Source organism: Panthera uncia, assembly GCF_023721935.1.
Source record: "Panthera uncia isolate 11264 chromosome C1 unlocalized genomic scaffold, Puncia_PCG_1.0 HiC_scaffold_4, whole genome shotgun sequence".
In the NCBI taxonomy this organism is placed as follows: Eukaryota; Metazoa; Chordata; class Mammalia; order Carnivora; family Felidae; genus Panthera; species Panthera uncia.
In genome coordinates this window covers 5796487-5822277 of record NW_026057585.1, presented here as the reverse complement: position 1 = coordinate 5822277, position 25791 = coordinate 5796487, and the positions used below count along the sequence as shown (strand labels likewise).

Here is a 25791-nt window from a genome sequence, read left to right as displayed (position 1 = left end):
CTTTCCTATGTGAATGCATCAGAGAGGGTTTCAAAGAGGAAATGTGCCTCATTCCTTCCTCATTTCTCTGCACTCTCCTCAGGCTCATGTGCTCGCTTCCTCCTTTGCCCTCTGCATTCCTCTGTCCTTCCCTCTTTTCCCCAGTGGTATCATAGAAGCTATCCAGAGTTGTTTCTAGCATTTTTAAAGTATCTTTTCTGATTTGTTATTGTTATCCCCTGGCATTAGCTTTTCCATGTTCCTTAAACCTTGACATGCCTTTCATAGACTGAGCTGTCTGCTTTCTGGATCCCTAGAAAGTCAGGAAAGCAGAATGTGGAGCAGTGGGCTGGTGTAAATACCAAGTGCCTGAATTCCTGCCTGCCTTTTGAGAACAGACGTGCTCTACACGTAACCCTTCTCTTAGGTTGAGCCATTTGAAATTTCCATTTGTGTAGGTCAAACATGATATCCGCCATTTCGTATGGCTCAACCTTCTATAATAATTATTGGTCCTGAGGAATGGCCACCCAGGGAAGTTTGGGATCCTAAGGTTTGCCAGCAGTAACTAGAAGAACTTTAGTAATGACTCAGAAGCAGTTGTGAAGGAGCACTGAATGGCATACCGTTGGTGGGTTAGTTCCTGTGGGATGGCCCATTGGTGTGTCTTGTTAGATAACACAAGTTCTATGAGAGAACGACTAAGGTTCCACTAGAATTGTACCCTTTATAGCTCAGTGAACAGTTGACCCTTGAACAACAGATTTGAATTGGGCCGGTCCACTTATCCGTGTGTTGTTTCCAATAAATGGAGTACTGTAAATGTGTTTTCTCTTATGATTTCTTAATGTTTTCTTTTCTCTAGCTTTGTTGTGAGAATGCATATTACATACAACGTAAGCGTTAAGCAGCTGTTTATGTTATCGGTCAACAGTAGGCTGTATGTGAGTAGTGTTTTGGGGGAGTCAAAGTTGTATGTTGATTTTTGACCCCACTGGGGTGAGGGAGCCGGTGCCCCCTAGCCCCCTCATTGTACAGGGGTCAACTGTTAAAAAAAAAAGTAAGGAAATAACACAGTGAGGTGGGATTTTATATGAAAGACTTCGTAAACTGGGTTTTTTGTCTTTTGGTTTTTTCCAGTTTGGTCATGAAGGAGAATTATATTGGATTTATATTAGTGAAGAAGCAGGGAAGAGGTGTTTGAGGCAGGAGGAGTAGAGCTCATTGGCAGGGAGACTCAGAAGCCAATTAACGAGAGGTTTTGAAAATGGTGCTGAAGAATTTGATTTTGATTCTATAGAGAACCTGGAGCTAGTGTAAGTTTAAAAAGTTGTGATTATCTGATAGTAGTTTATTGGATGTAATGAAGGAACGGGAACGGACAAAGAGATCAGATGAAAAGCTATGAAAATAATTCAGGCAGTAGAACTGAAATTCAGGCTTGTGTACAGAAATGAATTCGAAGGAGTGAAGGCCTCACAGAGGCGGCATAGAGACCAGCTGGAAGCGGGAGATGGGGGAGCAGAAGAGATCCGAGGTATTTCTGTGTCAGACAGCTGACAGAAGGAAAAGGTTGATGCTGCCATGCTCGAAATGGTGGGCCACAGGTCCATCACACAGGTGATATGTGCCTCATCACTCTGAATTCAAGGTTATTTTTGTGCTCTCAGGTGCAACGTGGTATTTTGTACCTAATAGCCACATGGAGTTAGGATTTTTTCCTCCTTAAAAAAAGGAGGAGTAGGGGCGCCTGGGTGGCTCAGTGGGTTGAGCATCCAACCTTGGCTCAGGTCATGATCTCATGGTCCGTGGGTTCATGCCCCACATCAGGCTCTGTGCTAATAGCTCAGAGCCTGAAGCCTGCTTCGGATTCTGTGTCTCCCTCTCTCTGACCCTCCCCTGTTCATGCTCTGTCTCTCTCTGTCTCAAAAATAAATGAACATTAAAAAAATTTTTTTTTAAAAAAAGGAGGAGTAGTAGCATTAGACATGTTGCTGTGTGTATTTTTTTGAAGGCAACAAATGAGTCCTTGATGTCCTGTTTACTGATTTTTCCTCATAAAATTTTTCTCGTTTCTTTTTTTAGTGGGAAAGATACCCTGGTGAAATGGTGGGACCTTGACACCCAGCACTGCTTTAAAACAATGGTTGGCCACCGAACTGAGGTACATGTAGGGTCACGGGCCCAGGGAAAGAATGGCAAGGCAGAAAGAAAAGATGGTGTTCTCTCCTGCTTTGTTTTTACTACTCCCAGTAATCCTTGCATGCTGTCCTGAGAGACAGAGAGGTTGGTGCGGTGGAGGAAGTGCCGGCCGTGGGAGCAGATACAGCTGCTTCGGGATTTAGTAAAGATTGGCCTTGGATAGGTTTTTAACCCACGAATAGGAGTTTCATTGCTTCTAAGTAATGTGTCCACCTTTATGATTGTAGGGGGGTTTAATGACACTGTACAGTGCCTGGTCCGGTGACACGTAAACAGCAAACGTGGCCATTTTAAGAGTCACTTGAACATACATATTTTCAGTGAAGAGCAGGGAGTATTTTAGATCGTTGTATCCTCCTCCATGTTTTGTTCTCACCAGGCTTTCAAAAACATACCTGGAATTAATGATGATGAAAAGCAAACTAGATTCTTTGTTGACTCGCAACAATATTGTTCTTAGATGTTTGAGGCTGAAAATTATACAGTAGACATCAATGGGGGTACCTTTTATTTGCAAGGCACTGCTGAAACAAAGAAGTACCAGACTTAAAATCGTCCTTTGAGTGGATTCTAGTTAGATCGATTTGTGCTGAACAGCCATTATGTAAATTTAAGGGTAGGAAATTACAGAGAAACTTCTGTTCTACCACAGACCACTTTTTCTTTCCAAAGGTTAGAATTTCTTTCAGTATTTTGAAAAGGTTACCTAATATTAGCTTTGTAAATTCCAAAGGGATTTCGCTACAGATAGTATACTTAGACTTTTGGAATGCCACATCATATATCCTGGAATGTCTTAAAAATCCTGTTTGATCTTTTTATACCCTGTAGGTGTGGGGGTTGGTTCTCGTGTCAGAAGAAAAGCGACTCATCACTGGGTCTTCTGACAGTGAGCTGAGGGCGTGGGACATAGCCTACCTACAGGAGGTAATTGCTTTTCTGATTATGGGCAGCGCTGTGTTTTAGCAGCCCTGCTAAAGCCCCTGCTTCATGGGCTCATCGAATTTAGAATCAGATGTAATCATTGAGTTCTTCTCATTGTACTAGAAGGAATTCTATCACTGATAACTTCCAACTCCTAAACAGATATTTTTTTTCTTCATTATTAGTGCCATTGCCCTCATTCATTTGAGTTTGAAGAAGGATAATTTTAGGGTTACACCTTCTGGTAATGCTAATCTTTTACTTTGTGGAACTCTTAGCACAAAATTCCTGGACCTTTGGGTGTCCGTGGGTGGACTTAAGAATATGTGTGGCCCTTTCCCCTCGGACAAAAATCTGTGTAAAATTTCCATGTGTTTATAAAAATATATTCTGAGAAGATCTGTTACTTTCTCGGATCCGTAAAGATTTTGTGTGGAAAAAAGTTTATGGACCTCAAATTTAGCTGGAGTTAGGTGTGGAGTGTTGTGTTCAGTAGCTGTTCTGGTGGGTTCTACTGCAGTAGTCTAGGCTGTATCGTTGCTTCTTTAAAGGAGAACATATAACCTCTGTAGGTTTTATTGCCTCTGTCGTTCTCAATTCCAGACTTGAATCTTTCCTCCACAATATGGTGGTAGCTCTTTTACCTAAGAAGTTTTTAAAGTTAATGAAAAGTCAGTCACCTTTTTTTTTTTTTTTCTTAGATTAAGTTAATAACTTATTAGCTATAGTCCATACATTTCAGAAAGTTATTGGAGATAGGATAGTGAACACTTTTGTTTGCATTTGCTATAGTCAGTTTTTAAAATACTCTAGTAAACGTCCTACCATTGAAGAGGTTTGATCAAAGAGAACCCTAAATGGAAGTTACCGGTGGCCATGAGGATAGGTTTCTAAGTCATTAGGGCTGGGACACATTATTTCAGCTTTTATTTTCCTATTTTTATAAAACAGATGGATGACCTAGAAGAACCAGACCCCAAGAAAAGCAGAGGGTCTCCCCCTGGGATACAGGATACACCTGAGCCTCGGGATGGTACCCCGGAGACAGATGAAACTCCTGAGGACGTAATTCTTTTTTCTTTTTGTTTCTAAGCTTCATTTGAATTGAGTCGTAGGAACAATGAGAATTGGAGATTTTTTAATTTAAAAATTTGCAGTTCTCATCATTTTAGGAAATACCTTTGTCACCCGCATTTCTTAGAATCGTATCTTTTCATAGGTTTGACAGAACTTGCATTTAACCTTCACCTTCTCCTTTGCTTCTTCCGTAGCGCATCCTTACGTGCAGAAAAGCTGGTTCCATCATGCGGGAGGGCAGGGACAGAGTCGTGAACCTTGCCGTAGACAGGACGGGCAGGATTCTAGCTTGCCACGTGAGTACCAGTCGTCAGAGAAAACAATAGGGATGGGCTGTTCCCTCTCAGAGACCGTGCTTGTTTCACATTCAGTGCAGGGACTGCGTTTCCCCCAGTCGTGTTAACAGTTCTGTATGTGCTGCTGTGTAGACTTAGGATCCCTAGCTTCTATTAGCATAACACAGTCATAGTTACTGTGATGGTCCTTATCGTTAGCAAGCATTAGTGTGTACTTTCTAAGCAGTTTAATGGCAATAGCTTCCTCTTTGGTCTTGAGAGCAATGCTGTGATAGGAAGCGGTATTCCCACTTTACACACGAACCAACAATCCCAGAGAGAGGGAGTTGTCCCAGCTAATACAACCAGGAAGCCCTGAAGGAACATTCTTGTTTAGGTCTTAGTGAGAAAAAGCTACATTACAAATTGCCTTTCCTGGACTCACGTCAACTTTCACCTTTCTAGGGAACCGATTCTGTGCTAGAAGTGTTCTGCATCCTTTCCAAAGCGGAAGTTCAGAAGAAAATGGATAAGAAGATGAAAAAAGCTAGAAAGAAAGCAAAGTTAGTTTTTTTAAAAATACGTACTACTAATAAAATATCTTGGGTGGGCCACATAGCCCTGATAGAAAAACTTCTTTAAGGAAGTGATTACCCTGCTAGCAATTACTGTTAAAAGCTAGAGAAGATTTTGTGTAGCACTGATAGTCCAAATTTTAAATTTCTGCTCCACGGTACAACTTCATAGTACATTCCTGAGTCTTGAGCTCAGAGCCATACAGAACTACAAAAGCTGTACAGATTTCGTAAAAATAGCTTGTAAATGATTTTGTTCTCAGGCTGGCAGGTGTCTTCAGTGACAGCAGCCCGTACAGAGCGAAGCTGGGTTGCATAATGCTAACAGTGGAGGTCATGAGGAGAAAGACTGTAGCAATGACATTTGGGGGCAAAATAACCTTGGAATAGGTTGTTATAATAACCACAGTAACTGTTTCCTCAATGGTTGAAATTTAGCAAGGCTCAAAGGAAAAGACACCTGACTTGGCAAATTTTTTGAGACCTCTGGTTTATCTGACATTGTTAGATTGATAGGTACAGGTTAGTGGATCTTGTAAAAAGTTCTGAAGTAAAGAAAGTTTACTAGAAACATATCATTGGGATAGTTTGAATTACAGAGACTTGGCCCGGGAAATTTTATGGGCCGTTGCCTTCAGAATCCATTTATTGAGGGTACCTGTTAAATGGAATAAAACTTTGTATTTATGACACTGTAGTTTACAAAGCACTTCTGCATACACTGTGTTGTCTAATTCTCAGGGTAATCCTGTGGTTAAGTGACTCCCAGGATCACACAGAACTTGACTCAAGTAATTGCAAAGATTCTTCTAGAAAAGTAGTAGCATGATAGTCTTTTTCCCCCCTCTCTAGATTAAATTCTTCCAAAGGGGAGGAGGAAGACCTTGAAGTCAATGTTGAAATGACTCTGCAAGATGAAATCCAACGGGTGACTAATATCAAAACTTCTGCCAAAATCAAGTGAGTGAAAATAAAGTATCTGAAGTACTTGAAAGTAGCATTATAGAAATATTGTGCTACAAAGTTGTATTAGCTTTTTTATGCTATTTGTAAGCAGCCTAGAGGAATTATATATTTGGAGACAGTGATCATGGGATATCTGCCCTCAGCATGGGCCAATTATTCATCATCTCATATTTGTTTTATTAGAATAACCTTTTCTATTTGTTTAGTCTTCTTTCCTGCTGCTATTTAGAAAGAAAAACATGTACCCTATGTTCCAAAAGGATTTATGGTCACTTAAAAGATTATACACACAAAAGCAAGTTATATGTCGGATTCAGTATCTGAGCCCAGGTTTCTTTGACTTAACAGCCTATGCTCAATGACTGTCCAATTCTCAGAGCACTTTTTGTAAAATTCTTTACAGTTGCTCAAATGTCTTAGGTTGAGGACACGGTGAAGCCGTTCTACTAGAAAACGTTCACCTTGTGAGCGAAGATGGTAGCTAGAACATTTATGAATTATTTTCTCATGCAGATCCTTTGACTTGATTCACTCGCCTCAAGGAGAGTTGAAGGCGGTCTTCCTACTGCAGAACAACTTGGTGGAGTCCTATTCGCTGAGCCCATCTGCACCTGCTCCTCAGGCTGTGAGGACGAGCAGAATCACCATCGGGGGTCATCGCAGCGATGTGCGGACTCTGTCTTTCAGCTCAGACAACATTGCTATCCTTTCAGCGGCGGCGGAGTCCGTGAAGATATGGAACAGGTTTGTGAACTGGTGCTCTCCATAGCTTTATCCAGTCGTGTGATTTTCCCCGTGAATTAGGTTTAAGTATGCTTTTTTGTTTTTAAGTTTAGTTATGTATTTTGAGAGAGAGAGAGAGAGAGAGACAGAGCAGCACAGAGCCTGACATGGGGCTTGATCTTACGAACCATGAGATCGTGACCTGAGCCAAGATCAAGACTCGGACGCTCAACTGACTGAGCCATCCAGGCCCCCCAGACTTGAGTACTCTTGATGGTTGGTTGTTAGTCTCTTCAGGCCCTACCTACAGTTCCCTCAGAACGTATCTTAACTGTAGGCGTGTGGAGTTTAGAGTGGGAAAAGTTGCCTTTTTAAATTTGGTGCCCAAAAAATGCAAGCTTATTCCATGTGTGAAGCTTGTCGCTGTACTTGGCTCGAGGAAAATGCACAAACGTGCTGCCTGTTCCTTCAGTTCTAATAGGCTGTTAGTGCTGCCCAGTATTTTGACTGCAATTTCTCATTCCTGACTTTCCTAGATGACTATTCTATACCTGTTGTCTCCTCAAACCCCAGACACCCCTAGCACCTATAAGCTAGTGAGCTTGCTTCCTAGTTCACTAAAAAACGGAATCCTAGAAAACGTTCACGTGCTCCCAGCATATCTGCCAACTAGGCTGCATCTACACCCACATAATCCGTCTTCCCTCCTATTACCATGGTGGTGCTCCTAACCAGAGTTCCCCACGACGTGTACCTGAGGTTCTTCCTCTGCTCCCTGTGAGCGCTGGTCCTCCTCCTCCACCTGTAACGTGCCTGCTCTACTGGATCGTTCCCCTCAGCCTACAGATATGCTCTAATATCTCCCGTCTCAAAAGTAATGCCCCGTTTCCTGCTCAGTCTCTCCAGAGCCAGCCCATCCTCTGGTTTCTTTTCTCCATTCTGTCTCCATTCTCCATTAGGCCTTTCCCCACTGTCTCACCACAGCAGCTCTTGTCACTTCATCGCTGATCTTCATGTTTCTGAATCCCGTGACCTAAGAGCTTCATGTGACACTCTCTCCTTGAATTGATAACTTCCTTGGACTCTCATTACTTCCTCTTCCTCTGCTGGCTGTTCCCTCTGTCTGTGCCGGGTCCTTCTTACCTTTCTGACCTCCAAGTGTCTGACTGCTTCCAGGGCAGAGTCTTTGGACCTTTTCTCGGTCTACAGTCACTTTACCCTGCTTTCTCTGCACTCACCATGCATAAATGTTTCTCTAGCTTTAGCTTCTCCCTGAACAGCAGACCCTTACATTTAAGTAAGGTGGATGTCTAATTGGGCATGTCAAGGTTTTATGTCCCAAACCATGCTTGTGATCCTGTTTCTCTGACAGCCTACCCATCTGCTCAGGGCCATTCCCCCATCCCCGGCCCCGTTCACTAGCGGGTCCTGTCAGCTCTACTGTCAGGACATGGCCCGCATCTGACCACATGTTATCACCTGTGTGGCCGCCACCAGCCCCATCCGCTGTCCTTCCTCCCCGGGGTTGTCGCGATAGCTTCCTGACGGGTCTCCCTGCCGTGTGCCTCACCCTCTTCGGTCTCTCCACACAGCCACCAGAGTGCTCACAAACCTCCCCTCTGACTCCACTCCCGTTCTGCTGCCCTAGAGCTTGCTGGCCTGTTGTCATCCCCTAAACCCAGCAAGAACGTGCCCCTGTGGTGGCGGTTGTGCTCCTGGTCTTTGTGCCTGGAACCATCTTCCCCATTAGATACAGGCTTTCTCCCTGTCTTCTCACCAAATGACAGTCCTGCCCTTGACCAGGACGCCCTCCTCCTCCCTTCTGACCAGCATGGTTTCTCCGGGACACCTGCCAGCACTGGATAGGCCAGCATGTGGCTGCCTCGTTCCTAAAGAATGTTCGGGTTTATGAGGTTCAGGACCTCTTTTCTGTTCAACACACTGTTATATTGCCAGCACCTAGAATAGCATTTGGCATTCAGTAAGTTGTTGATTGAAGTGGGCATTTGATGTTTATCTGTTGAGTGGATGAATGCTTATGGTCCAATAAAATGAACTTTACTTGCAGAGATATTAATATGCTAATTCAGCCTATAATCCTCTGGGCTCACGTCTTTATGGTGGCACAGCGGGCTCCGTTGAGCCCAGCACATGCTTTTTTATGCCCTGCTGTTACATAATCTCTGTTCTTTAGGATTAGGAGGCCCCTACACAAAAAATAAAGTTAGGTGCCATGTAATTTTTTTCTCTCTTGACTATAATTAGGTTTGAGCCAAAGTCTGTGGCTAGGTGTGTATTGAACGTACGCATTGACCTCTAAGATGGGGAGGCAGGTTTCTTAATGTGTGAGTTCTTTATTCCTTCTTTCCCACAGGGCCACGCTACAGTGCATTCGCACCATGACCTGTGAATACGCGCTTTGCTCGTTCTTCGTACCTGGTGACAGGCAGGTGGTCATAGGAACAAAGGTAAACAGACTTCTCGCACTCTGGAGGCTCTTCTCGATATTCTTAAAGTTGTTGAAGAATTCTGGCTCCTGTTTTTGCACAAAACAGGAATGTATTAGAAATGTATTAGAGCTGGATGATATGTGAAGGTTGGTAGTCGGTTCCCCTTTTTTTTTTGAGGGGTTTTCTTTTTAGTTGTAGGTTCTTTATTTTATAAAAAAATCAAACCTTATGTTATGAGTAATAAAATTACAATCACGACCTTGAGATCACTGTCCATGTTTTGGTGATCGGCCTTTCACGCATCTTTTTATGAGCACCTACGTAGTTGTTTTAAGAAGACTAATGATAAAATATACAAAGTACTTAGTGTCATGCTTGGCAGATTGGAAGCATTCAATGGAGACAGACTGACTAGTCCTCATTCCCAGTTGCTAATCAGATTGGAAGATAGACATGCAGGAATGAGCAGACACAGATTTGGGTTCAGATTCTCCCCCAAGGTCACCAAACTTCTCTTAGTGTGTTTCCTTATCTGTATAATAGGATGGTGACACTTGTTTTTTGACAGTGGCTTTTGCACTAGATGGGCCTACGTCTGAGTGCTAGATTTTCCACTTGCTAGCTGTGAGAACTTTGGACATTACCTACTCCTGTAAGCCTTGGTTTTCTCATGTAAAATAGGGTGAATAACCTACGTCACAGTAGGTAAAGCACTTAGCACAGAAACTGACTCACAGCAAATAACTAATGACTAAGAGCTGGTAGTAGAGGCACAGGGAGAATAAGGTCATGGAATACTTTAAAACGTGCTTTGCAAGTTATTTGTCATCGTTATCCCCCTAAACCAGTGCTGTGTGCACGTGATCACTTTATTAGAAATCCTGTGTATCACAATGGGTATTTTTTGCCCAGCTGAAAGTGTAAAATAAGCTAGAGAGATTTTTAGGGTCAGTGTTGGAATGGACATTAAGTGCCAATTAAAAGTTTCTCTCATCTTTCATTCATTCTTTCAACAAACGTCCCTGTATTGTTTTTGTTAGGAAAACATGTTGCGAGTACCTTCCAGGTCCACCTACCTGTATGACTAAAGTGCAGTCCCACATCCCAGCCCAGTCTCTGATCATTTAATGTACGTGATCTTATTTAATGCCCACAGCAGCTTAGAGAGGTTGCTGCTATAAGCCCCATTTTGCAGATGAGAAAATGGGCTCTTGGAGGTGAATTCAGCAGTAGTCAGCCCTGGGACCCCAGTCCTTCCACCTTATGCTCTCCGCACCCCCCTTCCCCTGCAGAAGCCCATCATAGAGCGGGCTTTGCCGCTGTGTGTTCCTCGCTTGGTATTGTGACCGCGGCATATCCCAATTACCAAACAGGAAGTGTGTCTCATTGTTTTCTAAGCCTTTGCAGTTTATTTTTAAGTCCATTGCCCTCCCTAGCATTGTAGGTAGATTTCTGTTTCTCACTGTCAGTGTACTGGAGAGGAGGAAACCAAAACTAGATGGAGAAATGTTGGTTAAGCCAGATACCATTTAAAATTGCTTTAACTCGAAAGGTTTTTAGGAGCATTTGCTGCTGTGTTTCTCCTGGTTTGCCTCTGGCCATGCTGTTGCCCTTCTGAAGTTGAGGGATCAGTGAAAGTGACGAGCCCAGTACTGTGAGGCCGCAGGCTCTGTCATTGGGCAGCAGAGCAACCCTGCCAGAGACTGCTCCACGCATCGGCGGCCTCACTCATCACGCAGAACGTGCGCTCCATTCACAAGCAGTTGGCCACATCTGAATTGTGTAAGCATGAATCTTAGAGGGTATGGGTGTGTTCATTGGAGCTGTGTTCATTTTGTGTCTTCCACAGACGGGTAAGCTGCAGCTTTATGACCTGGCCTCAGGAAATCTGCTGGAGACAGTAGATGCACACGATGGAGCTCTATGGTCCTTGTCTCTCTCTCCAGATCAGGTAACTAAGCCAGACATTTGGATCCGGACTTCAGTACACTAGCTGCCTTTCCCGTTGCTTGCATCAGCGTTTCCTGCTGCCTGCCAAAGATTCTTCAGGATATCTTTAAAGAAAGCCAACTTTTTGTCTAATCATGAGATTTTCTAAGTGGTGGCATATCATGTGCCTGATAATACGGATAGCTGTCGTAGCAAGTGAATTCTCGTTCAGCTGCATGACATCAGATTACTTGGCCTCATGATTTTTACCAGTGCTTTGTGCTGCTTCCTAAAAGGAACTATTTCCTTGGGCAACAAAGTGCAGAGGATGCAGTAGACTTTCTGTTTCTCCTTTCAGTCCCTACATCCACGAGGCTAGAAGTCTAGTGTTTGTAGCAAACGTATCAGCCCTTTCAAGTCAGTAACAGGGTGCTTCCCTTGTGAGGGGTCACTTTGGAGAACTGTATGCTTATTCTAGTAATGTGCTGTTGGTCAGCATTTTGAGATGTTTTTTGACAATACTTTAATAAGAGCTTGTGGCCCATTCACTTGAACCTTCTCAATAGTGGCAAACCATCTACTGAAAGTAGCTGTTTTTGGAAAAAACGGAATCTGGAAGTTAGAACAGGTTACGTCGTCTGTGGTCAGAATAAAACAGCATTTAAAGTTTAAATAGTAGTAACATCTAGGATTCTATCTCTCGAAGTATTTTTATTATTTTTTTTAACATTTATTTATTTTTGAGAGAGAGCAGAGAATGAGTGGGGGAGGGGCAGAGAGAGAGAGGGAGACACAGAATCCAAAGCAGGTTCCAGGCTCTGAGCTGTCAGCACAAAGCCTGATGCAGGGCTCGAACTCACGAACCCTGAGATCATGACCTGAGCTGAAGTTGGACGCTTAACTGACTGAGCCACCCAGTTGCCCCTCTCAAAGTATTTTTATATCCATCTTACCCTTTATTCTTTCATAATGGTTTTAGAAGCTAGATAGTCTTGGTCATTTCAGCATCACAAGGGTCCTTGTAAGGTTGTTTCCTATGTTACAAATCTCAAATGGCAGAATAAACACTTGCGATCTAGCTTTCTGACCCATGTTCTATAGAGTTTAACACTACAATGCGATGGGACTGATTTTCTTGATACTAGAAAACAATTTCAAATGTATTTTACGCAGAGACATTGCAAGAATAAATTTATACCCTTCTGAGAAATACTTTGAATGAACTTATTTAGATGATCTAGTCTGTGTATATTTGTCAAACCATTTTATTAGCAGCAACTTCTTTTGACTGGTGCTTTCTTAGGTGGAGCAAAAGACCCTACAGTGTTCAGAGTCCTCCTGATGCTGAACGAAAGTATAGCTAGAACTTTCCCCTAGCTACTGTCTACATTAGCTCCTGCTAGGAATTTACAAATAAGATCTGTGGCTGCCGCCCCAAAAGAGCAAGGAGAAGGGTTAGGGAAACTACATTTTTCTTCATTCTTCTCCCATGCCATTAAATACAAATGGTCTTTTATGCTATTTTGATGTCGTCTTATCAAAGTTTCTGTAACAAAATATTTTTTAATTGCAATGTCATTTGATTTTCAGCGTGGCTTTGTGACAGGTGGTGCAGATAAATCTGTCAAGTTCTGGGATTTTGAGTTGGTAAAAGATGAGAATAGTACCCAGAAGAGGTGAGTAGACATTTTTTAATTAGTGTCCTTGTTTTAGAGTGAAAATGGGGAACTACTGAATGGGTTTTTGACATATATTTTTTTTAATGTTTATTTATTTTTGCGAGAGAGACAGAGCATGTGTGGGGGAGGGGCAGAGAGAGAGGGAGACACAGAATCCGAAGCAGGCTCCAGGCTCCCAGCTGTCAGCACAGAGCCCGACGCAGGGCTCAAACTCATAGACTGCATGATCATGACCTGAGCGGAAGTCGGACGCTTAATCGACTGAGCCACCCAGGCACCCAACATGTGTATTTCTCTTGTGCTCCAGGGACTTTTTGGAATTTTTGTCTGCCTTTGTAGAGCCCTCATTTATTAATTTTTCCCTTGATGCTTTCTGTCCTGCTAGACTTTCTGTGAAACAAACCCGAACCTTGCAACTAGATGAAGATGTTCTTTGTGTCAGTTACTCTCCCAATCAGAAGCTGTTGGCTGTCTCTTTGCTGGACTGTACTGTGAAAATTTTCTATGTTGACACTTTAAAGGTACAGTGATTATGCCTGCAAATAGTTTCTGTCTTTCTGACTGACCTTGGTTGGGTTGAGACTGTAAAGTGGCCCTAACTGTGCCCAGCAGTGATAGGTTTCTAAAAATTTATACGGGAATCAAAACATTTTAGGTGCACTAGGAAAGCCAGAGTTTTAAAGAACCCTTTGGTTCATAAATTTTGCTTGAGGCAAGTTATATTTCGTAAGTTCAGAAAATCCTGTTGCAGCCAGTAGCTTAAGAGCGTTGTTGGGTCTCCCGGGCAGTGCTTCCACACTTGGCTATATGTCGGGATCGTTTGGGTTGCTTTTAAAACTATAAGATTACTGGGCCCTGGGCCCCGAGTCGGCAGGACTGGATCTGGCCTGGGAACATTGTTGTGAAGCGAGGGTCCAAAGTCTTTTCAGCTGAGAGGTGCCGTGAACGTCCCTGTGCCCTATTGTGCCTGAGGCAGTGGGCGTCAGGGGCATGCCGGGCTCCACTGCACTGCAGCGCTCGTGGCAGGTGCATGCAGGGTCCGCATGCTGGACCCAGGCTGAGCTGCCTTCAGTGCTTTGTCTTCTCGGGAAATATAAAGCAATCCAGAACAGTGTTTATTATATTTTAAAGTTATATTTTTGATCCACTTGTAACAAACAGTGCCTATATTTTATAGATAGATGTGAATTATTTGTTCTTTTTTTTTTTTTAATAGTTTTTTCTCTCACTGTATGGACACAAACTGCCTGTTATATGCATGGACATCTCTTACGTAAGTAAAATGTAAACAATGTCTCAGAAACAAGTTGTCTTTTCTAAAGCACTTTCTTAGTTCTTGGCTTGCTATCTTCACTTCAGAGTATTTTTTTCATCCTGTTGTTAATCTTTCACCCAAAAAAGCCATAAAATGACACATGTTATAATTGTACCTTAAATATGTATATTACTTTAGTACTTTCAGAATATGTTCACAAATGTCTTAATTAATCCTTAAAACTAACCCCACTGTGGATTTTCCAGATAGTATTTTGCTGTCTAAAATACTATAATTGGTAGACCACCCTAAAATATGATTTTAAAAAAGGCTTCCTCTTTGTTCTGAAGGATAATGCTGGCGAGGAGGATGGAACTTGGCTTCGTATTTGGACACTTACCATATTTTGCACTATCTGTATACTTTTAGTCTCTTGACCAAAATCATATTTTTGCAATGTCTAGTTATGGCTAAGAGTGGCAATAATGTGTTTAAAGACACGATCTAGTCTGTGTGAAAGGGATCAGCCCCGTGCTCTAGCTGTTTGAATTCCATGCGTTAACAGTAGGTAGGTGTCACACAGTATTTCTGGTGTTCTTTTTTTAAATTTTTTTAATGTTTGTTTATTTTTGAGAGAGAGAGAGAGACAGAGTGTGAGTGGGGGAGAGGCAGAGAGAGAGGGAGACACAGAGTCCAAAGCAGGCTCCAGGCTCCGAGCAGCTTAGCACAGAGCCCTATGTGGGGCTCGAACCCACAGACAATGAGATCATGACCTGAGCTGAAGTCGGACGCTTAACCGACTGAGCCACCCAGGTGCCCCGTTTTCCGGTGTTCTTATGTTGACAACCATTTGAATGAGAAGTTGAGATAGGAAAGATAGGAGAAATAGAGATCAGGAACATGAGATAAAAGGCTGGGTTGCAAATTTTCCAGTAGGTTCTTTCCCAGACTCTTCTTTCCTTCTTCCTCCCTCTTCCCCCAAATCCTAGGACAGAGATTAGACATTCTTCCTATGTGTTTAACAACATAAATAGGTAACTGACATCAGGGCACACCACCACCCTACAGCAGTACAAACCCACTGGAGCCGCAGAGTTCTTGCTCTCACTCAACAAGCTTTTAAAGGCAACCTTAGATAAAAGCAAAGAAATAGGTGCTCTTGATAGATGAAATTAATTGTTTGGTATTGATTTTACTGTTTCCGGAAAAAGTGGGTTAAATGTTCTGGGTAGTCTAATTGTAGAGTTTCTGATAGTCAAGCAAAGTAACGGTTTACTTCTCTTCCTTGTAGGATGGGACACTAATAGCCACTGGCTCTGCTGACAGGAACGTGAAAATCTGGGGTTTGGACTTCGGGGACTGCCACAAGTCTCTCTTTGCGCACGATGACAGGTAGGTGCTGTCTTTTCAAAGACGTCCCTTTGCGTCACCTGTATCATTTCCCTTGTGCCTCTGTGTCTATTATTTTGGTGTTTTCAGACAGTCATAAATGTAAAATTCTAAAATATAAATAATCAGGCATTCTAGAACTAGCTCTTCAAAACTATGTGCATGAGACTCTTCACTAATGTGGAATTTGATGACATTTGCTCCCTTCTCTCACTTTTCAGCGTGATGTACCTCCAGTTCGTACCCAAGTCCCACCTCTTCTTCACCGCTGGGAAGGACCATAAGATTAAGCAGTGGGATGCGGACAAATTTGAACACATACAGACTCTGGAGGTGACTCTTGCTGCTTAGTTTCCTCAGTTCTCAGTACTTCAGAACTTTGCTACTCAGTATTTAGTACTTCAGAACTTTACTACTCAGTACTCAGTACTTCAGAACTACTTTTTTTCTTTTTTTAATTTTTTTTATGTTTGTTTATTTTTCAGAGTGAGAGAGACAGAGGATGAGTTGGGGAGGGGCAGAGAGACAGGAAGACACAGAATCCCAAGCAGGCTCCAGGCTCTGAGCTGTCAGCACAGAGCCTGATGTGGGGCTCGAACCCACAGACTGTGAGATCATGACCTGAGCCAAAGTCGGACACTCAACCGACTGAGCCACCCAGGCGCCCCTTTCAGAACTACTTTTAAGATCAAGTGTGGACTTCCCACTGATGTAGAGCAGGCATCAGTCAATGAATAAGGTATTTCTTCTCAGGGTTTTTGTTTTTGTTTCTTTTCTCTCCAGGGGCACCACCAGGAAATCTGGTGCTTGGCTGTAAGCCCCAGTGGAGACTATGTTGTGTCATCGTCCCATGACAAATCTCTGAGACTTTGGGAGAGAACAAGGGAGCCTCTTATTCTTGAGGAAGAAAGGGAGATGGTAAGGACTTAGGCTTGGTTACGGAGGTGCTGGTGGGTATCTGACCTGCTGTCCCAGCCGCGGCGTTCTGTCTAGTGTGGCCACCCCTCAGCCAGTGCGAATCCAGGGACCTCCAGGAGATGTTTCCAGCACTACTGTCACTGATTCAGCAGCCACACAGAGACAGAGATGCTATTAGGGGACTGCATTTTGAAAGAAGCAGCTTTTCAGTCTCATTTCACTTCATGTAGAGACCATGTCTTTTCTTCCAGATTGACTTCTATCTCTCTCTTGACAGCAAAGGGAAGCAGAATATGAGGAGAGCGTGGCCAAAGAAGACCAGCCAGTAGTAAGTAAATCTTTTGGGACTCTGGGATTGAGCCCTGTGATTATCTTATTCGAATTTACTTTAGTTTCAAGAATTTCTAATGGAATTAGAATTAGGATCAGATACTGAAGTCATCACCAGCTCATGCAGGACGCTGTCTGTGCAGTCCTGTTTGATTCAACTGTATAGCCTGATTTTGAGGGACAAATGACTGACCAAATTTGGTAATGCATGATTGTCATTCTCACTATTGTTTTGTTTCATTTTTTAAGGAGGCCTCATGGAATCATAGAACAAAAATAAAAATCAAAAGGTTTCGGAATTTGTGGGGTTTTTTTTGCCTTTAATTTTAGAGAGAGAGGGAATGTGTGAGCACATGCTAGTGGGGGAGGAGTAGAGGGAGAGAGAAAGAGAGAGAGAGAGAGAGAGAGAGAGGAGAGAGAGAGAGAATCCCAAGCAGGCTCCACACTCAGTGTGGAACCCAGTGGGGGCTCAACCTCACAACCCTGGGACCATGACCTGGTCGGACACTCAACTGACTGAGCCACCCAGGCTCCCTTGGGCATTCTCTTTAAACTTTTGTAGAATAGGATATTCTCATAATAATGAATATAAAATACTTGCCAATGTTTGGCACTTAGTAAGTACCCTATTAACAGTAGTTGGTAACACCATGTTACCATTATTATAGTGATGTCTGTTCTTTTCTGGATATGATTAATTTATTGTGTTTTTTTTTTTTTAATGTTTATTTATTTTGAGTGAGAGCGCATACACGTGTGCAAGCAGGGGAGGGGCAGAGAGAGAGGGAGAGAGAGAATCCTAAGCAGGCTCCACGCTGTCAGCCTAGAGCCCGATGTGCGGATTGATCTCACAAATCACGAGATCACAACCTGAGGCAAATTCAAGAGTCGGATGCTTAACTTACTGAGCCATCCAGGTGCCTCTAATTGGTTCTGTAATGCCTCTCAGCAGCATTGTCAAGGATCTCTTTTTTTCTGGCAGGTTCCAGGAGAGACTCAAGGTGACAATTACTTTACTGGAAAGAAAACTATTGAAACGGTCAAAGCGGTAAGTTGATACAGAATGCAGTATCTCATTTTTAAAGAGGATCCCAACTTTTCAGTGAAAAGTTTTTGTCAACCAGATAGCCCTTTTGTGGCGACAAGTTGATGAAATATGTAGGTGGAGATCATAACCCCTGTTTTCCTTCCTTGTAACCGAGGACAGAAGTAGTGCCAAGTCCGTGATGGTTTGTAGAAAGGAGAGCTCATTCTTCCAGTGTTCTGGAAGCGGCACCTCTCAGGTGCCGGGAGCTGCCCTGCTCCCTGAGTGCACGTACATACGGTCTCACCTGAATCCAAGACGCTTAGTGTCCTCCCCATAAATTAGAAAGAAAAGAAAAACCAAAGACATCTACAAGTGTCTGTCTGGCACTCTACTGACACGTGTTTATTACACGGATTCAAGTTATCTGGTAGTTCTCTAGTCAGGTCTTCTGGTTGCAGTGTTCCAGAATGATGGGGCATGTGGCAATGATGTCTGTCCTTTGTCGCCATCTGTGTAGGCTGAGAGGATCATGGAGGCTGTCGAGCTATACCGAGAGGAAACTGCAAAAATGAAGGAACACAAAGCCATTTGTAAAGCTGCAGGGAAAGAGGTGAGATAGTCCATGAAGTTACACTCTGAGAAATGTGTCTAAATGGAATTCCTGAGATGAAAACCATCATTTTAGGACTTTCCTGACTTAGAACTGCAAATGAGATAAATGTAATAGTCTTTCCTATTTCAAGTATTAGAAAGAAGGAGTTGAGGGCCTAGGAGGAGGGAAGCTTGGTTTTAATGGAAAACAAAAGAGAGGAAATTCCAGACTGAGGTGACCATTATATTGGGTAGAAACTCCTTCTGCTGCTTTGGTTGCAGAGGCACTGTAACCATTCCAGATTTCCAGATAAAATATTGTCCCAACTCATTCATCAGCACTATTAAAACTAAAAGGCCTGGTCATTGTTTTATATTCTTTCAATTTGTAGGGTTTCCCTTTTCAAAACTAGAGTATGATTGTCGCCCTGCGATAGTGCCTATCCAAGTCTTGTTTTTTAATGACGTGATTTAATAATTTCTTCATAGGTTCCTCTTCCCATCAACCCCATCCTGATGGCCTATGGCAACATCTCTGTGAGTAGAGTGTCTAACAGCTTCCCCCTGGTTACTCAGAGGTTACTTTCAGGGACAAGAGAGGCAAAGTAGGAAGTGAAGAGGCATGATTTTTTTTTTTTTTAACGTTTGTTTATTTTGAGAGAAAGAGAGGAGTGTAAGTGGGGGAGGGGTGGAGAGAGAGAGAAGAGAGAATCCCAAGCAGGCTCCTTACTGTCAGCCCGGAGCCTGACACAGGGCTTGATCCCATGGACTGTGAAATCATGACCTGAGCCACGATCAGAGTTGGACTCTTAACTGACTGAGCCACCCAGGCGCCCCTCAAGAAGCATGATTTGAGGCTGGACGTATTGGGGAATACTTTGCCGTTAAAACTTTCTTTTGTCTTCCGTGGTGTTGAGTATTTCAAAAGGACCATTTTAGCGTAACTTCCAAGCCATCCTTTTTGGTTGGACTGGATGGCATTCTCGTATTTTCTAGTGCTTATTTGTCCAGTTTCCAAAGCCCTCTTGCAGATTCTGTCCATGTAAATGAACTTGGAAATTGAGCTTTCCGGAGGAAAAGTTGGCATACGTCAGTCAGATAGAGGAGGAGGGAGAAATGGGACAGTGTGTGCACATCGAGCAGTCTGCAGTACGTTCCATGCACGTGTCATTCATCGCACTCAACTTGTGAGTCAGGGCAGCCTCATTTTACTGCTAGGAAACTGGCCTGACTCACAGATAGAAGGTAACACAGTTGGGGAGTGGCAGAGCTGGACTGCGAACCCAAATGTGACAGACTCTAAGCCCGCACATGCATTGCCCGCTTAGAGCCCCGTTTGTCATGTGAGCGGGATCCCTGGTGTTTAGGAGACAGGAATGAGGGAGCCTCCGTAGAAACCAACCCAAGGCATCACTAAGGCTGCTGTGCTTCCTTTACAGCCTTCAGCTTATGTGTTGGAGATTTTTAAAGGGATCAAGTCGAGGTGAGTCCCAGTGTACGGTTACAATTTGTCAGCCAACATTTACTGACTGCCTGTCTGACCATGAGATAAACAGGAGTTCTAACTGATGGTTATTTTCCATGTAAGTTGAACTATGTCAGCATTTTGGTGGAAAATAATACATTATAATAAGGCTCTTTTTGAGGCAGAGCCAGGAGGCTCCTCCTAAACTATGAAGGGAAATTTTAGGGACAAATGAAGAGTAGTGCTACTGCACATTGTGAGTAATGAAAGCATCTATCATCGGTCACAAGTACCGACTGGTAACCTTTTCTGATTGTGTGTTTCCGATGGCTTATTTTTATTGGAATCCTGCTGTATATAATGTTGTATCCTGTCCTTTTTCACAGAATATTTCCTGAGCGTTTGCTCATGTTACCAATATTCTTCAAAAATAAATTCGTTGTGTTATATCAAAACACTCATTGCATGGATAATTACTATTGGATTTGCTTTTGATTTTTGCCGTTAGCAGTAGTGCTTCTGTGAACACCTTTACATAGAAATCTTCGTTGTTGTTTTTTAAGATAAGAATCCTAGCATAACAATAACTGATCAATGGGCATGAGCTCCTTAAAGGTCTGTGTTGCGGAATTACTTTCCAGAATGCTTGTAATGACTTTTTACCAGGCTTTGAAAAATTCTTTGCCAGTTTCAGAGGCAAAAGGTAGTATTGTATTATATTAATTTCTTTCAATTATTAATGAATTTGTTGGCCTTTTGTCTTTTTTTCCTGTGAATGTTTAGTTTCCCTTTCTTGTACTCTTCAGTAATTTCTCATTGGTTTCTAAAAATTCTTTATATCTCTTGTTCTGTATTTTTAGGATCATGTTTCTTGTTTGTGATTTACCTTTGGGTTTTATTTATGAGTTTGACCTACTGATAGGTCATAACAATTCTCAATATCTAAATCTGTCCCTTACAACAAGAAGTAAACAGACCTGAGGATAATGACGAAACTTCACTAGAGAAACGTAAAAGAAAATTTAAATGAATGGAAATGTTACACATTCCTAGAAGGGAAGATTCTGTGTTCTAAAGATTTACTTGTTTTTTTAAAAAAACTAATTTACAGGTTGGTGACTCTAGTTGAAGTCCTCTTGAAATTTGGAATTGGAATTGATGAAATGATATTAGAACTAGTTCAAAAAAAGTAAAACAAACCAGAAGAATAGCAAGAGTTAGATTCTCCTGGATTAAAAAGCTATAAAATTAGCAGAACTAAAATACTACAGGATTGTTGTCAGAATCAGTCAGTCATGAGGACCAACTTGAAAGCCCTGAAAGAGAGTCTGAAATGTAAAGATTCAATACATGGTAAAAGAAGTATCATAATGTAAAGGCGGAACATTCAACCAAAGAGTTTGGAGAAATTAGTTACTCTGGAAAAACAGTTAGATTCTCCTATCGTGCCATGGACCAGAATGCATCAAATAGATTAAAATATTAAATGTAAAAAACAAAACATGGAAAAGAGGGAACCATCCAGAATATAAACGAATATTAAATTTAACTCTGAATGGGTAAGATCTATTCAAACATAAAATCATAGAAAAATCAGTAGAAGTTTTAAAATTGAGCAGGTTAAGAAATGTGGCATTTTTAGTGTTTATTCTCTTTGTCTTCAGCGAGCTGGAAGAGTCTCTGCTTGTGCTGCCTTTCTCTTACGTCCCAGACGTCCTGAAGCTCTTTAATGAATTCATCCAGCTGGGCTCTGATATTGAACTTCTGTGCAGGTGCCTCTTCTTTCTGCTCAGGTAACCTGCTTTCCAAAGAGTACCGTGTCTACTCGGCCTGACCGCCCCAGTGCTACTTTAACTGATGGTGTCCACACTGGAATTAGGAGCTCCGATGTTTGAGACTCAGAGATGGTTACAGGATTTCACTGCTGTGTGACATAAATTATTTCTTATGCTGTGGAATCAGTCTTGTCCTTAAACAAGGGACATGGTGGCCCATCTCTTTAAGTAATGAGGCGGAGCACTGCTCAGGGATGCTTAGTAGGCATAAGCCTCCAGGCTGCAGTAGCTCTGGTTCTGGTCTGTTTGCTGAGAGCCCAGTACCGAGTGGCCAGTTGGCCTCATTCGTTGTGTCTGTTTAACTGTTTAGTGTAAGCAAAAGGATTTGGTTTTGTCCTCCTAACAGCATCGTCTGGAATAGTGCCTTTATTTTCCTGGGTCTCTAGAAACAAATGGAAACATCAGGGCATATCCAGAGGGAAGTAAGCAAACAAAGGAAATATGTTTATTAGACTATTCTTAAATATGTAGAATTGCTCTTAATGTGTAATTGAGAAGAGTGTGTTTGTAGGAGTTTAAGAGTGTACTCTTGTATCTTTGCCCCCTCAGTCTCCAGCTGTTACAGCAGAGACCGGGAATAGAGACAGATCCAACACTCCTTGAAACGCTATTAGGAAGACAAGATATAAACTCATCAGCCAATACCAAAGAGTTAAAAAACTAACAGATATATTTAGAGAATTCGTATTTGAATTGACCTATTTTCATGACTCTTAATCCTGTGTTCCTTTTATTCCATCAAGATAGTAGCAATAGAAGAACAGGGATATGTTTATGTTAGTCTCTTGCCATATTTATAATTTGAGGCAAGTGATGAGGCCTCAAGTTGGCACTCAATGATGTTGCTAATAATTTCTTACTGCTTGGCATAGGTACTAAATCGGGGTTTCTGATCTTAAGGGAAACACTAGGAATATTTCCAGCATATCAGAGGGTTGGAGATGGCTAGTGCCTTACAAGTAGCTGTGACAGGTCACACATGAGTGTGAGTTACGCATCGAGGAACATGAATTCACTGAGGTCATCTTGGTACTGTAGGTCAGAGTTCGACTCTCGTCAGTGACTATCTTCTTTTTTGCTGTGGCTTCCCTAGAAATATTAACAAACCTTTGTTGAGTTAGCATTTCTTAGCACACTCATTCCTCTCTGAGCTTTCCTAGAATACCGTTGTCAAAGTCTGCGGCCTCATGGTAGATGGCAGGTAAAAGGGCCAGCTTTGCAAACAAGTTGAATGTGTCATAACTTTTAGGATAGTATTGTTAAAATTGACATCAGATAAAAGTGAGTAGTAGAGAGGAAACATCTTCAGCCATTTTTTATACTGCCATGATATGGTAAAATTAATCCTTTTTTTGCTTTTTTTTTTTTTTTTGGTTTGATATTATCTGTTTGCTTTTCTAGAAAGGATAAGTGGAGCACTACCTCTCTTTGTAATGTGACTGTTTTGTTTTTCTATTAGGATTCACTTTGGGCAGATCACTAGTAACCAAATGCTTGTGCCAGTCATTGAAAAATTAAAGGAAACAACTATTTCAAAAGTCAGCCAAGTCCGGGTAGGTATCCCTGTAGTAATGCAGTAATGAGGGGGAAATCCTAGTGTGTGTGTGACTTTGAAGTAGCACAGTGAGCTGTGCCTTGTCTTTGGTGATATTGACCAGACATATATCTGTATTGAGGTAAGATTTCCACTGTATTGGATAAAGAATAGAGAGAAGAAAACAAAACAAGAAAGACCTTAGACAAGGAGGGATGCCTTGGAACACCTGAAGAACACCTGAAGCATTGGTTCTCCTGACTTGCACATGCTGCTGCGATTGAGCTCAAGTGAGAGAATGTTCATCTCACCTTTCTTCTATCCCTCCCCAGGATGTTATTGGCTTCAATATGGCAGGTCTTGAATATCTCAAGAGGGAATGCGAGGCAAAAAGTGAAGTTATGTTTTTTGCTGATGCTACCAGCCACTTGGAAGAAAAGAAGAGGAAGAGGAAAAAGAGGGAGAAGCTAATTTTAACATATACTTAAAACTGAAATGTGGTACCCTTTTCTTTTTATTTAAAAGGACTTCTAAACTAAGCTGTCAACTTAAAAATTACCAAAGACCAGAGCTTACTGTGTTACAGAAGATGTCAGGATGTGGTTCCCAGCTTTGCCTGAGGAGATCCCGATGTGAGATTATGGGCCCCATGTCTTGGACATAAGGCCTCAGAGTTCAGAATCTTTCTGTGCCCTCAGAGGTTGAGCCCTGCAGGAGGTGTTCCTATCGTATTCTGTCAGGGAACAACGAACTTTTTGTTTGTTTTTTACTAGTTATTTCACTAGAGCTAAAATGAACATTTCAAAAGTTTTTCTTATTTCTGTGATAACAGAAGATTTGTTGATATGTTACTCTTTGTATTACGTTTTATCTCCTGCAGAGACCGTTTTATCTCCTGCAGAGACCGTCAAGTGCACAATTGATTGCCCTCTCCCCATAAGTGCAGAGTCATGGACTTAGCTGAAAAGGACCATAAAAATGATCTAAAACAGCCTCCTTAAGCTCAACCTCTTGCAGGAGGTTATAACTGTATGTAAAAATATCTAATTGCTAATCTTTTCTACTTGTTTCTAATTAAAGTGTAGTTAAGCTGAGATGTCTTACTGGGCTTTTGGGTGATTAATACCATATACATATGTATGTACACGGTAAGGATTTGGGGAGGTGAGAATATTTTAGGAAAAGAAATGGATACATTCCTTTGGGCCTGACTTTTCTTTGTGGGAAGTTTTTAAGGCACTAATCCAACCTTGTTACAGTTCTGTTTGGATTTGTGTTTGTTTTTTTTTTCTTCAGGATTTATTTAAATTCTCGTTAGTTAACATACAGTGTAACATTAGAGTCACATGTCCAGTATAGTGATTCAGCACTTTCATACAACATGCAATGCTCATCACAAGTGCACTCCTTAATCCCCATTGCCTTTTTAATCCATCTCCCCCTACCGCCTCCTTCTGGTAACCATCAGTTTGTTCTCTACAGTTAAGTTTCTTTCTTGGTTTGCTTCTCTCTTTTTCTCAGTTTGTTCATTTGTTTTGTTTCTTATTTCCAGGTATGAGTGAAATCATAATTGTCTTTCTCTGACTTACTTTTCATAGTATAATAATACTCTCTCGCTCCATCTATGTCATTGCAAATGGCAAAATTTCATTCTGTTTCGTGGCTGAGTAATATCCCATTGTATGTATGTACCACATCTTTATCCATTCATTAACCGATGGACACTTGGGCTGCTTCCATAATTTGACTTTTAAAGGTTTTGGTGCTATAAACATTGAGATGCATTATCCCTTTGAATTAGTACTTTTGTATTCTTTGGGTAAACGCCTCATAGTGCAATTGCTGGATCATAGGTTAATTCTAACTTTAATTTTTTGAGGAAACTCCACAGTGTTTTCCAGAGCAGCTGCACCAGTTTGCATTCCCACCAACAGTGCAAGAGGGTTCCCCTTTCTCTACATCCTCACCAGCACCTGTGGTTTCTTGTGTTGTTGATTTTAGCCATTCTGACAGGTGTGATGTGATCTTTCTTTATAGTTTTGATTGGTATTTCCCTGATGACGAGTGATGTTGAACATCTTTTTGTATGTCTGTTGGCCATCTGGATGTCATCTTTGGAAAAAGATCTGTTCATGTCTTCTCATTTTTAAATTGGATTATTTGTTTTTTGTGTGTGTTGAGTTGGGTAAGTTCTTTATAGATTTTGGATACTAACCCTTTATCAGATATGTCATATGCAAATATCTTCTCCCCTTCAGCAGGCTTTCTTTTAGTTTTGTTGATTGTGTCCTTCGCTGTGCAGAAGCTTTTTATTTTGATGAGGTCCCAATAATTTATTTTTGCTCTTGTTTCCCTTGCCTCAGAAGACATACCTAGAAAGAAGTTGGCTATGCTCGATGTCAAAAAGGTTACTGTGTTCTCTCAGAATTTTATGGTTTCAGGTCTCACATGTAGGTCTTTCATCCATTTTGAATTGATTTTTGTGTTTGGTGTAAGAAAGTGGTCCAGTTTCATTGTTTTGCACATTGCTGTCCAGTTTTCCCAACACCATTTGTTGAAGAGGCTGTCTTTTTCCCATTGGATATGCTTTTCCTGCTTTGTTGAACATTAGTTGACCATATAGTTGTGGGTTCATTTCTGGGTTTTCTGTTCTGTTTCATTGGTCTGC

The 25791-nt window shown here is 41.8% G+C and overlaps 2 protein-coding genes across 3 annotated transcripts in view; one reads left to right on the top strand and one right to left on the bottom strand.

The window, feature by feature from the left end:
• Nucleotides 1-24219, top strand: part of WDR3 (WD repeat domain 3) — a 31031-nt gene extending 6812 nt beyond the window's left edge. Inside the window, exons 5-27 of the mRNA XM_049616489.1 lie at nucleotides 2065-2143; nucleotides 3013-3108; nucleotides 4057-4170; nucleotides 4377-4478; nucleotides 4923-5020; nucleotides 5885-5992; nucleotides 6512-6742; nucleotides 9096-9189; nucleotides 11021-11122; nucleotides 12691-12776; nucleotides 13165-13300; nucleotides 13996-14052; nucleotides 15326-15426; nucleotides 15645-15756; nucleotides 16207-16341; nucleotides 16619-16669; nucleotides 17654-17719; nucleotides 18216-18308; nucleotides 18779-18826; nucleotides 19729-19772; nucleotides 21419-21547; nucleotides 23049-23142; nucleotides 23456-24219. Of these exons, the coding sequence (XP_049472446.1) occupies nucleotides 2065-2143; nucleotides 3013-3108; nucleotides 4057-4170; nucleotides 4377-4478; nucleotides 4923-5020; nucleotides 5885-5992; nucleotides 6512-6742; nucleotides 9096-9189; nucleotides 11021-11122; nucleotides 12691-12776; nucleotides 13165-13300; nucleotides 13996-14052; nucleotides 15326-15426; nucleotides 15645-15756; nucleotides 16207-16341; nucleotides 16619-16669; nucleotides 17654-17719; nucleotides 18216-18308; nucleotides 18779-18826; nucleotides 19729-19772; nucleotides 21419-21547; nucleotides 23049-23142; nucleotides 23456-23611 (2332 nt within the window). The 3' untranslated portion in view covers nucleotides 23612-24219. The remainder of the gene's footprint in view (nucleotides 1-2064; nucleotides 2144-3012; nucleotides 3109-4056; nucleotides 4171-4376; nucleotides 4479-4922; nucleotides 5021-5884; nucleotides 5993-6511; nucleotides 6743-9095; nucleotides 9190-11020; nucleotides 11123-12690; nucleotides 12777-13164; nucleotides 13301-13995; nucleotides 14053-15325; nucleotides 15427-15644; nucleotides 15757-16206; nucleotides 16342-16618; nucleotides 16670-17653; nucleotides 17720-18215; nucleotides 18309-18778; nucleotides 18827-19728; nucleotides 19773-21418; nucleotides 21548-23048; nucleotides 23143-23455) is intronic.
• Nucleotides 9183-25791, bottom strand: part of SPAG17 (sperm associated antigen 17) — a 244925-nt gene continuing 228316 nt past the window's right edge. The window contains exon 49 of one of the 2 annotated variants that reach the window (XM_049616487.1): nucleotides 9183-9257. The gene's annotated coding sequence lies outside the window, so the exon portion shown is untranslated. Of the gene's footprint in view, nucleotides 9258-18067; nucleotides 18259-25791 lie in introns of those variants that run through there. The other variant, XM_049616486.1, reaches the window with a different exon arrangement.